This window comes from Marmota monax, unplaced genomic scaffold (assembly GCF_021218885.2).
Source record: "Marmota monax isolate L192 unplaced genomic scaffold, Marmota_monax_Labrador192_F-V1.1 WCK01_AAM20220418_F8-fsc00007, whole genome shotgun sequence".
Taxonomy (NCBI): Eukaryota; Metazoa; Chordata; class Mammalia; order Rodentia; family Sciuridae; genus Marmota; species Marmota monax.
Genome location: NW_026692781.1, coordinates 23,237,840 through 23,252,840, shown reverse-complemented (window position 1 = coordinate 23,252,840; position 15,001 = coordinate 23,237,840). Strand labels below are relative to the sequence as shown.

At 37.4% G+C, this 15,001-nt stretch overlaps 1 protein-coding gene across 4 annotated transcripts in view; it reads right to left on the bottom strand.

The window, feature by feature from the left end:
- Nucleotides 1-1,736: 1,736 nt before the first annotated feature.
- Inpp1 (inositol polyphosphate-1-phosphatase) overlaps nt 1,737-15,001 on the bottom strand; it is a 34,630-nt gene continuing 21,365 nt past the window's right edge. For 3 of the 4 annotated variants that reach the window (XM_046447443.2, XM_046447445.2, XM_046447444.2), the window contains exons 2-6: nt 14,080-14,347; nt 11,263-11,323; nt 8,064-8,264; nt 5,423-5,597; nt 1,737-3,420 (exon numbers count right to left, since the gene is read on the bottom strand). In XM_046447443.2, coding sequence (XP_046303399.1) covers nt 2,862-3,420; nt 5,423-5,597; nt 8,064-8,264; nt 11,263-11,323; nt 14,080-14,283 — 1,200 coding nt within the window. In that variant the 5' untranslated portion in view covers nt 14,284-14,347 and the 3' untranslated portion in view covers nt 1,737-2,861. Of the gene's footprint in view, nt 3,421-5,422; nt 5,598-8,063; nt 8,265-11,262; nt 11,324-14,079; nt 14,348-14,754; nt 14,777-15,001 lie in introns of those variants that run through there. The other variant, XM_058580332.1, reaches the window with a different exon arrangement.

The window sequence follows — 15,001 nt, the reverse complement described above, 5'->3', positions numbered from 1 at the left end:
ATTAATCTCTACATCCATTCTCCTGTAAAACCCATGGATCATCACCAAGATACCTGACCTTGTGGCCAAGGGGTTCCTCTCTACAATACCGCCCCACCAACCCTCCACCACTCTTCTTCCCAACAAATGAGTTCTCTCTGAACCAAGAGTTGCTGACTTCCAAAACTCTATATCCTAATTTTACTTTTTACAATTAAAGATGTTAATTAAATATAATATAAAATAATGGAACATGAGTTTAAAAGCAAAGAATTGAAGGTTTGGGTAAGGGTTGACTAAGGTGGAACTTAACAAATTTACCTTATGAGTCAACTGTAAAAATAGAGGGAAAAATTACAAAAATACAGAATGAATATGTCCTCAGATTGCTTTGCAAATATTTTTAAGTTCTTCTTGTAAACAAATTAAAATTAGAAATCCTGCTTACCTGGGTGTGGTTTATGCAAGAGAAACAATGACCTATCAGCAGACACAGGCTCAAGGAAGGGCTGTGGTTTTCTGTCAAAGATTGACAATGAACATATAGTTGTCCCTCAGTATCAGAAGGGGATTCATTCCAGAAACCCCTATGGATGCCCAAATCCACAGAAGCTCAAATCTCATATATAAAACAATGTAGTGTTTGCAAATAATCTATCCATAGCCTAGCATGTACTTAATATTTCATATATTTAATATATTCCTAAATTCAATATAAATGCAAGTTACTTATAATACCTAAATTCAATATAATTGATATTTAAATAATTGTTATGCTGTATTGTGTAGGGAATGTTGGCAAGAATACCGGACATATTCAGTACAGATTGAAAATATTTTTTGAATATTGTCTAGAGAACTATGACAAGATTACTGGACATATTCAGTACATAATTTTTTCAAATATTTTCCATCTAAGATTGAATGAATCTTAGACACAGAAGCCACAAATATGGAAGGCTGATTGCATATAGTAGGTTCTTACAGAATATATTGATTTCCTTTTCTGGTATTGATTCCCTTTTCTCTTCAGCTCTTTTTCCCTTCCAATTCATTGAGGAACTGTCTGGACCTCACTGAAGATGGCTATTCTGCTGTGTGTTCCTGATTATTTACATGCTCTGTCAGTGCTGTTGGAGTCAGCATATCCCCCCCCACCCCAAGTCACTATTTTCTGTTTCCATGCCGATTGCATTTGGAAATGAGGGTTTTTATTTCTAATGAGTTTTGTGAAGAATCAACTGACTTTGACTTCAAATTAACCTTTAAAGTTAGACTATCAGTGACAAGATAAAACTTGACAGCCCACAACCATAGGGCACAATGTCAACTTCTAAAAACCAATCATTAAATAAATCGTTGAATCTGTTATATGCAAAAAAGGTGTTTTACTGAGGAAATGTAATTTCATTTATGTCAAAGGGATACCTGCACTCCCATGTTCACAATGTTTATGATATGGAATCAATTCCTGCACTGGATGGACAAATAAAGAAAATGTGGTGCATATATACACAATGGAATACTATTTGGCCTTTAAAAAGAAGGAAATTCTGTCATTTGCAACAGCGGGGATGAACTTGAAAGATATTATGAAGGCAAATAAGCCAGACACCAGAAAAAAAAAGCCCAATAATCTCACTTATATATGGAATTTAAAAAGGCAACTCATAGAAGCAGATAGTAGGATGGTGGTTACTAGGGTTGGGAATAGTTGGGGTGGGTCATTGGTCAAAAGATAAAAAATTTCAAAGAGATAGTTAATAAAAATGAATTGTATATTTGAAAATTGCTAATGGAGGATATTTTAAGTGTTCTCAACATACACACAAAAATAATGACAATGCAAATATTAATAGCTTGATGTAGTCATTTCAAGATGTATGCATATTCCAAAACATTATTTTGTACAATATTAAACATATGCAACTATTAGTGTCAATTTTTTTTTTTTTTAATTTAGGACAGAAGAAAAAAAAACAACTTTGGAGGAACATCCTTTGGCCCCCAGAGAGCACACAGTGATCAGCGCCGATTCATTGATTGATTCCCTTTGGTAGGCACTACAGGGTTGGCAGGGCAGCTAACATAGACAAAAACAAAAACCTAATAACCACGGTTCATGTTCATATCAGAGAATAATCAATATGGGAACTGGTACACACAAAGCTATCTCTTGTGTAGTAAATATACAAAAGTCATAGAAATCTCTACTCCATTCCCTTATGCAGAAATGTCTCTCTTGGGTCTCTGTGCATCTATGGTCCTTGCTCTTCTCTCTCAATGACACTTCCCTCCTCTGCACCCTGCCACATTGCATCTCTCCCACTCACTGTGAGGATTTCTATCTAATTCCTTTTCTCTAATTCCCTCACTGTCTCTGAGCAGGTGGGAGGGGGTCCACAGTGCTCTAGCCTTTCCTTCTCAAGAGAAACGATACTTTTGAAAGTACATGGATTTTGCTACATTTATGGAAATTTACAGTTCTGAATGTTCCACACAGGCAGATTTTGCCTTCAAGACAGGAAACAAAACCCAAGCAAACCCCTCCTGTATTCTCCCTAATATTTCAGTGACCATTCTTCTATAACTTAGAGGTTTAGAGTAGTTCTGCGAATTGAATAGGATTTTTCCTCTTTCTTCAATATTTTATTGAATAAGTTTCAAGCAACATTAACACCATATTCACTGTAAGAATATCATACATCAATTTACTGCATGAATGTCATTAATTTACTGAAATTAACATTATGAACACATAATGGAAAAATATTCCTCAAAAGAGGAAGGCGAATGTTAGCCAACAATAGGACAAAACTATCTTCAAAAGATAGAAATAACAGTTGCAGTTTGGCTTATATGTACTTTGAGGCCAGAGACCTCTATGCCTGTGTCTCCAAAGGAGCTAGGTTTTGGACAAGGAGGCTCAGGAACGTCTCCAGCCGCTTCCTGGATCTGTAAGCAATGAGTCCTCCCTTGTTGGCCCAGCGATCCACCCCAGTGGCACCTTCATTTTCCAGGTGGTACAGCAGCTGGGGCAAATCCAGCCCAGAGTCTGGATGCCTTTCTAAGCATTCTTTCATGTCCACTATTCCCCCGCCCATGGCCCTCAGGATGGCATGAGCAGCACAAGAGTCCCACTTGAACGTGGTGTCTTCTGAAAAGATGTAAATGTCAACGAGGCCTTGGACAACACAGAGGCTCTTGTAACCAGCCCCTGCTGCCCGGAAGATCCTCTCTCCGCACACGCGGGCTAACGCGGCCTTGATGGTCTCCTTCTCACTAGTGCTGATGACTGCTGAAAAAGCCCAGGAGGACTCTGACTCCGGGTTGGAGTTCTCAGTTCGCTTTTCACTGCCATTTCTTTTAGAGATGGCCCGCTCAAGTGAATGGATGTTGGTCCCCATGTAAGAAAGGCCCCAGTAACACTGTCCTTTCCACCTATGGAAGAAAAAGTTCAGTTGATAAAGGCGATTTGCACATTTGTTTTTCATGATTCATATTGCCTTTTATTGTTTTAATAAAATGAAAACAAACAAAAACCCAGTTCATCCTAGCATCATGAGTTTTACCTCCCCTAAGCTTAGAAATAGATCTCAAGTAGCTAATTCATTTTTAAAAGTTACTCTTATGCATGCATCTGCCTGCAGTTATGGCAGAGTTAGGAATGTTTTCACTTTTATGGCTTTATCACATCCATCTAGGACAACACCAAATTATTTGAATTCCAGCCTCCAGAAACACTGCAAACTTTTATGGCCACTTTTGGCATTTAAATTTCAGTAGGGGAAAAGATGAACAGGTAAATCAATCTTCAAATCTCTTACAGTCTTTATAACATGTTTTTGGTCTTTGGTTACTCCTTTTTATTCTTTGATTTATCAGTTCCATGTTGGCTTCTGACACCAGAAAGATGGGGCTCAAAATGTTACTATTTTGGTCAACAACAATAAGGACAGTACCTTCCATTCATTAGTTCTTAACATATATTCTATGTTGAAAAATTCACTGTTTACAGACCAGGAAATAGAGAATTGGGAAAATAAATAACTTGCTGTGGCCTACCCAGATTGTAAGTGATACAATCTGCATTCAAACCCAGGTGGTCTCACTGCAGAATCTGTGACACTAAGTACTTTGTTGACTACCTCCATTTCTAGGCCATGAGAATGTCTCATCCTGCCCCAATTCTTTTTAATTTCCTAATGACCTTTTAAAGATGACACAAACATACTTTTGGTTTGGAAGAAAGCAAAGGGAAAGGCAAAATATAAAAATTCCAGACTCGTAAAGAGCAAACTATTCTCACCTGAAGTGACTCAAAATTCAATAAAAATATGTAGTCCTATATAAATGGAAAAAAATGATCTATTTCAATTAAAAAACAACAAGAAAAAATTTTTTTAAAAAAGCCTTAAACTGCTTGTATTTGAAACCGGCCTCCCCTGGAGTCAACCCAAAGCACAGGCCATGAGTCAGAGGTAACTGGTGTCCTGGCCATCCTCTATGCTCTGCTGGAGAGTCTATGGAAAGGGCAGAGAGAGAGGAGGCAGAAAGGGAAGTGATGTTGACAGCATTTATAAGGAGAGATGTCCCAGAGGTAGGTTCTAAGCCTGGCCACAATTGTCAATCTTTTTATTGGATTTTTTTTTTCACATTTGTTTTAAATTTCTTCTAAAATTATACAAAAGTTCATCTGGCTATATGGTTACAACAGGTGACATATATCTTGGTCCAAAAGTATTAGAAAACAATTTTAGCATCAGTCTAATTTATTTACTTTATGGTACTGGGGATTGAATCCAGGACTTCACACAGGCTAGGTAAGTGCTATACCACTGATCTATATCCTTGGCCCTTTAAAAATTTTTTATTTTGTGGCAGTGTCTTGCTAAGTTCAAACTTGTGACCCTCCTGTCTCAGCTTCCCTAGTAACTAAGGTGACAGGTGCATGCCACTGTGCCTAGCTAGCAGCACCATTCTATTAATCTGGTTCTGAGTGCCTTCTAGAAATGTAGAACAGGGTTGCAATATCCCAAATGTAGACCTATGATATTTCTAAGATAATATTTCTTTTAAAATTTCTATTTTGTACTTGGGCCAAATAAAATCATGCCAAATGCAGGACTAAAAGTAGAAAGAACTGTCTTTGTTTTAATTTTTTTTGTAGTTGTAGATAAACAAATAAAACAAAGGCATGTTGTCTATCTTTATGTGGAGCTAAGGATTGAACCCAGGGCCTCACACGTGCTAGTTAAATGCTCTGCTACTGAGCTACAGCCCCAGCCCAAATAGAAAGAACTTTAATTCAAACTTGCAGACTTTTAGTGGAAACACCAAAATGTATCATGGGAATATCGTGTAAGGATAATCCTGACTGTAAGCAAAGCTGAGGGAATAAATTCCAAAGACTGTACTAGACCATAAATGTTCATCTTTTTACCTGAGAGTGTTTAGGTCTTGTGACACAAAAGGTTGATTGATGACTCCCATGAGAGGCACTCCTGTGTGTATGTCATAGACACCAATTAAAATAGTGACACACTGAAGTCCAGAGGGGAATATTCCTTGATTGGATTGAATGTCAGCAGAACCTTTAATATACTGATAAGTTGAATCTGGAAAATTAAGTAAGTGTGTTAAGGTTCACATAAAGATTATTTAGAAGATAATGCTGAATACATCTATAAATTTTGCTCTGTATAATTTCTCTTTTCTTCTAATTGGCTGTAGCAGGTTTTAACTTTTGGATGTCACTTGTATCAAATTGTTACTTGGCCTCCTACATTTCATTCTTAAGCTGCTTATGTTTCATTCTCCTGGCTAGTGAGAATGAAGGAGAGCACCTGTCTATAATTCCTGCAGCATCTAGTATAGCACTTTACAAATATTTGTCACAGATGGAAAGCATTTAAAAGTTAACAACTCAGAATAATGGTGAGGTTATTTTAGAATTGTTATTAATCAGAGGACTAGTACAATGAGAGATGGAAAAGTCTTCTTCCAGCAATATGCCAGAGGCAGAATTATCTATTATTGTTAATATTATTTGGTTCCTCAAGTTCCAAGGAGGAAAGACAATGATGGTGGCATAAAAAGGAAGAAATTAATGATGTTCCTGTGAAAAAGAAGTGGAAGAGCTGTTTCCTCTTCAGAGATATGAGAGCTGCCTGCCAGCATCTGGGGGGTTAGCACCCAGCTAAGGGTGAGACTGGCAGAAGATGCAGAGAGCTAGAGAATAGAATCAAGAACCAAGAAATAACCAGGTGTGATGGTGCATGCCTGTAACCCCAGGGACTCAGGAGGCTGAGGCTGAGGCAGAAGGATCGCAAATTCATAGCCAGCCTCAGTAACTCAGCAAGCCCCTAAGTAACTTAGTGAGACCCCGTCTCAAAATAAAAAAAAAAATTAAAAAAGGGCTGGGGATGTGGCTCAGTTAGGTGCCCCTGGGTTGAATTCCTGGTACCAAAACCATAACAAAAACAAGAAACAGGAGATCCTTGTCCTTCAGAAATCATAATTGATGTAGTTTATCCTTAAGTAATCAAAGATTTTGGGAAAGACTTCATTTCCACATACAATCCATTGACTGAATGTTATGTAGTTCTCTGATTAAACCACTATTTCTCTAATTTCTCCCTCTCCTTTCTCCCCTCTCCCTCTCCTCTTCCTTGATGAGGTCACACAATGTTGTCCAGGCTGGTCTAGAACTCCTTGGATCAAGTCATCCTCTTGCTTCAGTCTCCCCGATGGTTAGGACTAAAGCATGTACCACCAAGCCCAGACAATTAAATCCATTTTTATAACACTGGAAAGGGTGGAGGAGTTTGTCTGCTTAGTAAAATGTATTGGGTGGAATATCACAGGGAGGTGGGAAAAAAATGGGATGGGGGGCACAATACCTGGAGCTTGGTATTAGTGGCATCACTGAAGATAAGGACCACATTTTTTTTTTTTTTTTTTTTTTTTTAACATTTAAGGCAGAGATACAAGCTACAGAATGAGAGGAAATATTTGCAATACAGATATCCTCAAGAGTTTTAGTTTCACATGTATATATAAAATAAATAGGAAAAAAATCAGATAGCATAAAAAAAGTGGGAAAAAGGCATGAAAAGACATTTTCTTTTCTTTTTTTTTTTTAATTTTTTATTGTTGGCTGTTCAAAACATTACATAGTTCTTGATATATCATATTTCACAATTTGATTCAAGTGGGTTATGAGCTCCCATTTTTACCCCATATACAGATTGCAGAATCACATCAGTTACACATCCATTGATTTACATATTACCATACTAGTGTCTGTTGTATTCTGCTGCCTTTCCTATCCTCTACTATCCCCCCTCCCCTCCCCTCTTCTCTCTCTGCTCCCTCTACTGACATTCGTTTGTCCCCCTTATATTATTTTTCCCCTTCCCCTCACTTCCTCTTGTATGTACTTTTGTATAACTCTGAGGGAAGGACCACATTTTTAAAACAATGAGCTATAGATTATCTTCCTACCACAATAAACTGATGGTTCATGAGACACATTGACTATTATGCTTGATCAATACTGTTTTTGATTGTTGATTTGTTTAGTAATCAATGGTTAAGAACTGGAAACTTTTATTTAAGACCCTGGATTTTGCTTATTCTGCTCCCACCAAAAAATCTGAAGGTCTGGCCTGTACTCCCATACGGCCACAATCTGTTGGAGCTAAGCACTCTTTAAGTAACATGTGTTCTCAATTGTTATAACTGCTATCACTTCATGTTCTCACTTATTTACCAGTCTGGCCCTTCTGTGGGCCTGTGTAGTACATACACACACCTGTTATAGACTTGTGTATAAAGGTACATATGTACATAGCTATATGTATATATACACATATCTATAACATAACACATCATAATGTACCTCAACTCTTCACTTAGCATTTTGAAACTTAAAAATTTTAAATCTTCTAGGAGAATTAAACCATACTTTCAATAATTTTTATTTTCTAAGCCAAAAAAAAAAAAGAAAGAAAGAAAGAAAAAGGATTGTACACAAGAACAAATACACAGGTAACAGAGCAAACATACTCTCCTATACTTACCTATGGGATCCACCCAAATTCCCATAAGGTCCTGTGGAATGTTGATCACTATGGAATCCAGAGCTGCATCAGCAAAGGTGACATCCTGATGGACAACCTTGGCTAGTGCTTCAGATGCTGATTTGTTACCATTAAGGACTTTGCTAAGAAGCTGGGCTGTTTCTTCCTCTGTCGAACACAGCTTTATGATAATCTTTTCCCCTAGAAAGGACAAACTAAAACCATTATATCTTGAGAGTTTTGGTGGAGAAAGAACAGAGAGGTAGGGGAAAGAGAGAGAGGGAGGGAGGAGGCTGCAAAACCCATGCACCTGTATTAGGTAAGGTCAACATATCCATGCCCGTGGTTCCTAAGCCTGATGACCACCAGAATCACGTAGGGAGCTTCACAAAGTCATGATGCCCAGTGGCCTCATGTCCTTAATCTCAGGGTAGGATACAGGAATTGAAAGACTGACTCCCCAGGAAAACATCCACATGGACACAATTTTGTGTCAATTTTAAGGGGGTTCACAGACCAGTTAAAAATCCTTTAATCCTTGATAATTGATCCTCTTTTTTTTTTGGTCTTTTTTAAATTTAATTTTTTACAAAGGCAATTTAATAGTACAAGAAGAGACCTCAATGGAGAAAACAAGAAACTCATTTAAAAAATTAAGAAAACATGGCACTTTTAGATATATAGACACATATTCCTCACAACCCTATCTGATTTAAGGACCAGCAGATTCTGTTATCACCCAGGAGCTTGTCAGAAATTCAGAACCTCTCTGGGTGTGGAGGCTGAGACAGAAGGATTACAAATTCAATGCTAGCCTCAGCAATTGAGCAAGATCCTGTCTCAAAATAAAAAAAAAAATTAAAAGGGCTGGGAGTGTAGTTCAGTGGTAGAGCACCCTTGGGTTCAATACTGAATACCATAAAAAAAAAAAAAAAAGAAAGAAAGAAAAAAAAACAGAACCTGAGGCCTTCCACCAGACCAGCCCTACTGGATTTGAACAAGATACTCATTTGATGATATAATCAGTAAAGTTGGGGAAGCACAGTATGAATGTATTTACAATGATGACTTTTTTTTTTTTTTTTTTTTTTGGTGGCGGTGGTGATTGAACACAGGGACTCACACATGCTAGGTAAGCACTCTACCCCTACCTATACCCCCAGCCCGTAATGATGACTTTGCATCAGCAAGAAACACTTAAATTTAAATTCAAATTCAATTAAACTATTAAAGTTGAGGAATAACAGTGCTAATAAGTGCCACACACTGAACACTACCTTTGGGCTTACTAAAAGTTACAGGATCATTCAAATGAGTAAATTATACCATATCACTCCTTTGCTTAAAACAGGCTAGTGAATCCCCATCACACTTTGAGGGCAACCTGAATTCCTGCCAAGATTGCATCCTGCCTGAAATCACACTATACACCACAGTCTCTCCTCTTCCCTGCTCTACATTTCTTTGCCCTTTTAACAAACAGGAAAGTAGATGTGGAATGGTTTTGTGTTCCTATAATTCTGGATAAATCATGTATCGAAATAACTTTGTAAAGTAGTCAAATGTAGGATTTTTAATGAGGAATTCTTATGAGTTAATCATAGGAGTTATTTTTAACCTTCAGCTAGTTCTCTCTTCCTACTGAATGTCTATTATGGTTTAGATAGGCGGTGTCCCCTGAAAGCTCATGTGTGAGATAATGCAAGAATTTTCAGAGGCAAAAGGAACAGATTGTGAGAGATATAACCTATGTCACTGGATTAATCCACTGATAAAAATACACTGGGTGGTAAAGGTGGGCAGGTAGGGTGTGGCTGGAGGAAGTAGGTCACTGGGAGCCTTCTGCTGTGATGTTTTGCCTCACCTGGGTCCCAGAGCTGTGGAGTCAGCTGTCTATGGAGCCAGGCTTCTGAAACCATAGCCAAAATAAACTTCCTACTCTACCTTGTTCTTGCCATGTCTTTTGATCACAGCGACAAAAAAAAAGCTGACTAAAACAGTATTATAGAACCAAGGACATTTTAATATATTGCTCATGTAGGAGACTTAAAAAGATTATCAGACGCTAATCCAGAAACTCATGTTCTTCCTTTATAAATGTGTTTCTCAATATTTGACTGTCTGTCCCATGATCAACGTATAAGATTCACTATTTTAGTCTTTTAATATTAAACAAACAAAAATCCCAAACAAACTAAAAATGAAAAATTTCTCTGAAAATAATCAGAGATTATGATATTTTCCCCTAAACTGCCATAGAACATGGAGGTCACTGAAGGGGAATATGCCCATAGGAAACTACATAAATAAGACTAAAATCTTGGCATTGGCCTGCTCTGATATCTCCAGCAATTCTGGAGTCTGAAGCAGAAGGCTCACTTAAACCCAGGGGTTCCAGACCAGTCTGGGCAACATATTAAGATAGGACTCTGAGATTCTGTCTCAAGCAAAATAAAAACAAACAAACAAAAAAAACAGGTGGAACTAAGTTACTTCAAGTACCTTTACAGAAGTTCTGAGACCTTGAGAAATGATGGCTCAAGATCACCCAGGATTTCAGGGTCAAGGGCTCCCAGGGAGCCCTTGGGACTTAGACCTGAAATTGGACTTACACCTGAAATTGTCTGTACATACATGTAGCTGTGCATCTTTCTGGGGGCATCATTTTTTTTTTTTTTGATACCAGGGGTTAAACTCAGGGGAACTCAACTATTGAGCCACATCTCCCACCCTATTTTGTATTTTATTTAGAGACAGGGTCTCACTGAGTTGTTTAGCGCCTCGCCTTGCTGAGGCTGGCTTTGAATCTGAGATCCTCCTGTGTAAGCTTCCTGAGCTACTGGGATTATAGGCATACATTACCACGCCCGGCTCTAGGGGCATTGATAACCTCCACTAAGTTCCCAACGGACCATAGAATTTTCCCAAAAGGTAATTTTATTAATTATTTAAATGCTACAGATTTATATTTAAAATGATGCATGGTCATGGTAAATTATTCTAAGAGATCACATCTCTCTCTTAATTTAAATAGCATGATATTATGAGGTAGAGATTGAATGAAGCTTTACATTCAAATATATAATACTGTTGACATTGAAAGGTTTCCAAACTTCCACTTATTTCATGGTGTAAGTTGGAGATCAGAATACTGTATGATAACTAAGTTACAAAAATACATTAAGATTCTCATACTTACCCAAATCATTAGTAAATTCATTGGATTCTTCTCCAAAAATATTTTTTTCCAAGCCTGGAAACTGAATGATTCAGAATATGATAAAAAGCAAAACAACAACTAAAACCTACACACGTTCAGTTCCCAATAGATTTCCATCTTACATTTCAAGTTAAACACAATTACATCTGAATTTCAGAAATTTCCAAATGTATAAACCAAATCAAGTATAAAAAATGACACTAGCTTGGTCAGGTGCTTAGTTCTCTAATATTTTCCTGTCCCTTTGCCTCTCTAAATCCAAATCGTGGTTGAAGTCTGGTTTTCTTATGTCTTGTTATCCTACTGTAGAAAGGCCCTAAAGCTAGGATGCTTGCAAAGGAGATACTGTAACTATCATCTTAAACAGCACCCTAGTACCTTATAAAAGTTAATATTATTGATCAAGTGGCTGAAATTATTGAGACTAGATAGAAGAGATAGGAGGGTAATGTTAGATTTTGTTTTTCATTTTCAAATATGTTTCTGCTCCTGTTAGAAATACCGTTAGTTTTCAGGCTAGGAAGATATAGGAAGGAAGGGGGGGGGGGTGTAGAACTTTATTGACTGATAATTTGTGCATCAATATAAAGTGAGTAAATGGAGTCGAGTAAGAATCTTCTCTCATCTCTGTACGATTAGGAAACTTTCAAATATATTTTTCTTCTGACCCTCAGTAGTGAGAATAACTTTTCTCAAAATATTTGCTGAAGCATGCCTATAATTCTCAGGAGGCTGAGACAGGAGGATGGCAAGTTCAAAGTCAGTCTCAGCAACTTAGTGAGACCCAAAGCAACTTAGCAAGACCTTGTCTCACAAAAAAAAAAAAAAAAAAGAACACTGATGTGGTTCACTCGTAGAGAGCCCTAGGTTCAATCCCCAGTATAAAAAAAATTAAAATTAAAAAATAAAAATTGCCTTGTGATATGCATGATGTTCTTAGGGAACAAAAGTAAGGAGATGCTTTAAATACTTAAGCCCAGTCATCTGCAGATGGCCAAAAGCTTTAATAATGCCCAGAACCACTTGGAGGTTTATTTTTTTGTTTATTTTGTTTTTGCTTTTTGTTGTTGTTGTTTTATTTTTTTCTGTTTTGAAAGATGGTACAAGCCAATGAGGGCTGGCAACCATCCTATTCTTTAAGGATGGAAGCTCAGTCTCCAAGCCTGCTTAAACATCTGTTTCTGAGGGACCAAGGCATAAGGGTCATGAAATAAAAATATTTCATATAATTGAAAAGGAAAACTATTTGTTCATAAGTTCTGACATTTACTTCATGAATGAATGACTGCCTGAACTTGTTATAATGCTCTGTGGAAAATATTAGTTCATAAACATACCTAATCCAGTTGCTCAACCATCATTTGTACTCAATTTATCTTGAGCAGTAATAAACAAAAATAAGTTTGCTTCATTTATTTTATCTAAGCCAGATATAACAGATATTACAGGGTATAAGAAAATCAAAGTTGGCAGAAATTTTGTGGGGTCATTGATTCTTATCACCTGCCTGTGGTTAAGATTTCACTTAAATGATGCCCCATATTTTAAGCATTTCTTAGAAAATATTCCAATAATTTAAAATGTTTTATGTCACAAAGTTCTATCCTCCCCCAAGCTAAACAGAATTATTAGATTATCATTTAAAAGGCAATATTACTATTGAACATAGACATTGGAAGTTGGGTGCAGTGGCACACACCTGTAATCATAGTGGCTCCAGAGGCTGTGGCAGGAGGATCATGAGTTCAAAGTGAGCCTCACCTACTTAGCGAGGCCCCAAGTAAAATATTAAAAAGGGTGGGGATGTGGCTCAGTGGTTAAGTGTCCCTGAGTTCAATCTCTGTTACCAGAAAAAGAAAAAAGAAAAAGGATGTAGACTCTGGAGCCAGTTTGCCTGTGTTCAAAAACTTGACTTGCCATTCATTTTCTGTGTAACCTTAGGCAAGTTACTTAAGCTCTCTGTGGTCCCTTTTTTCATTCACTACATTGGGATAATTGCTCTTAAGCCATAAAATTGTTACAAGAGCTAAATAAGTTACCCTTCTCAAAGCCCTTAAAATAATGCCTGTCACACACTTAGCATTTATAAGTGTCTGTTATCATCATTAGTATTATCTCTACTACTACTATTACTACTACTGCTACCACTACTACTATTACCACTTCTACTTATGAATACTGTTTTGTGATTCAGCTCAAGATACCCAGAATCATAATCACTGTTAGTTATGACAATGTTTTTCTAGTAGTAGAACAAAGGAAGACTTCATTGAGCTACAAACCCCATAACCAAGGCAAATATTAGATACATGAGTAAGTCCAAAAGATGAGACTTACTATACCAAGTTTAAAAATAAACCAAAACACAGGCTACAAAACAATGTGCTTTCATTTCTGATGAGATGAATGATAGGAGTCACGTGCACACATACACAAAGAAAGGAAACATTTTAATAATATTTAGCAAAACATAGTTGTGGTTTTTTCTAGTTGCAGGGTTAAGAGAGCTCAATTTTGTTTGTGTTTCAGAGAACATGTATTATTCACTAAGAAGAAACTCATTAATAAAAGAAAGGTTTTTGTGATTATTATTTTCTTTTCTGTACTTTAAAGATTTTCTGCAGTGAACATTTTTTTTCAGCATTATAATCCTATCAAGGGACAGGGGAACCCAAGATATTTATTGAATCCAAGATGCTAATATTCTGAAAAGGAATAAAAGTCATGCTATTCTATGGTGGTGGGGGAGCCACAGAGGCAAGTATTTACAATTACCTTGGCCATGACCTTTCTTACCTTGTTCTCCATATTCTGTTTTATAACTTCCTGCACCAGTACATCAGCCAGGGTCTTGAAATCAACTGTGAACTTCTTGTTCTTTTCTCCCTCCTTCTTTTCTTCAATGAGCAGCTGGAAGAGAGCTTCCTGCTGCCTGCATGCCCGGGCGATGTTGGCAGCTTTCTCTGAGACACGGAGCAGTTCCTGGAGGATCTCTGACATTTCTGAACTTTGGTTTTCAGTGGCAGCTTCTGGTGGAATCGGCTCCCACTCTCTGGGCTGTCAGCTGTAAAGTGCAAGAATGTGAAAGAGAAAGCAGTTCAGAGAGTGATGTCAGGGTGCCTCACACTACCAGCCACTTGGCAGGCAGTCAACCTGGTCAGCATTGCTGAACAGCTAGTATATAACATAATCACAGCCTCAGAGTGGAAGGCTGTACCTATAAGCTGAAATTTAAAACTTAGTGTTTAAAATCTTGAAAAAAAATGATTGCATTCTCAAAAATACATTATACAAAGAACTGAATTATCAGTCTGAGAAAAATCCTTGAATGAGAATCTATATTATCTTTACAGAGTCCCACACAGACAGGTAGACAGAGCACAGTGTTAAAGGAAAGCCAGATTCTTGCAATGACCCTAGTCTGATCACAGAGACTCAGCAGTAGGACTAAAGCAGTATTCTTTTTCTCACCCTGAAGGAAGAAGAGAGAAGTAGGACAGACTTATGCTCTCAGTTCCAGGGCAACTTTCTCAAGTATTAAGTAGCAAGGCAGCAAGCATTGTTGTGTCCTGCAAGACTCTAAGGCCACTGCTGGGCTAGCAGCACAAGCCATCTCCTAGCCAACTTATCCCTGCCCCATTAAAAAAAAAAAAAAAAAAATCCTATTATCTGTAGACTCCTCCTACCAACTGAAAGTCTAAACAGCAAAACATTGAGA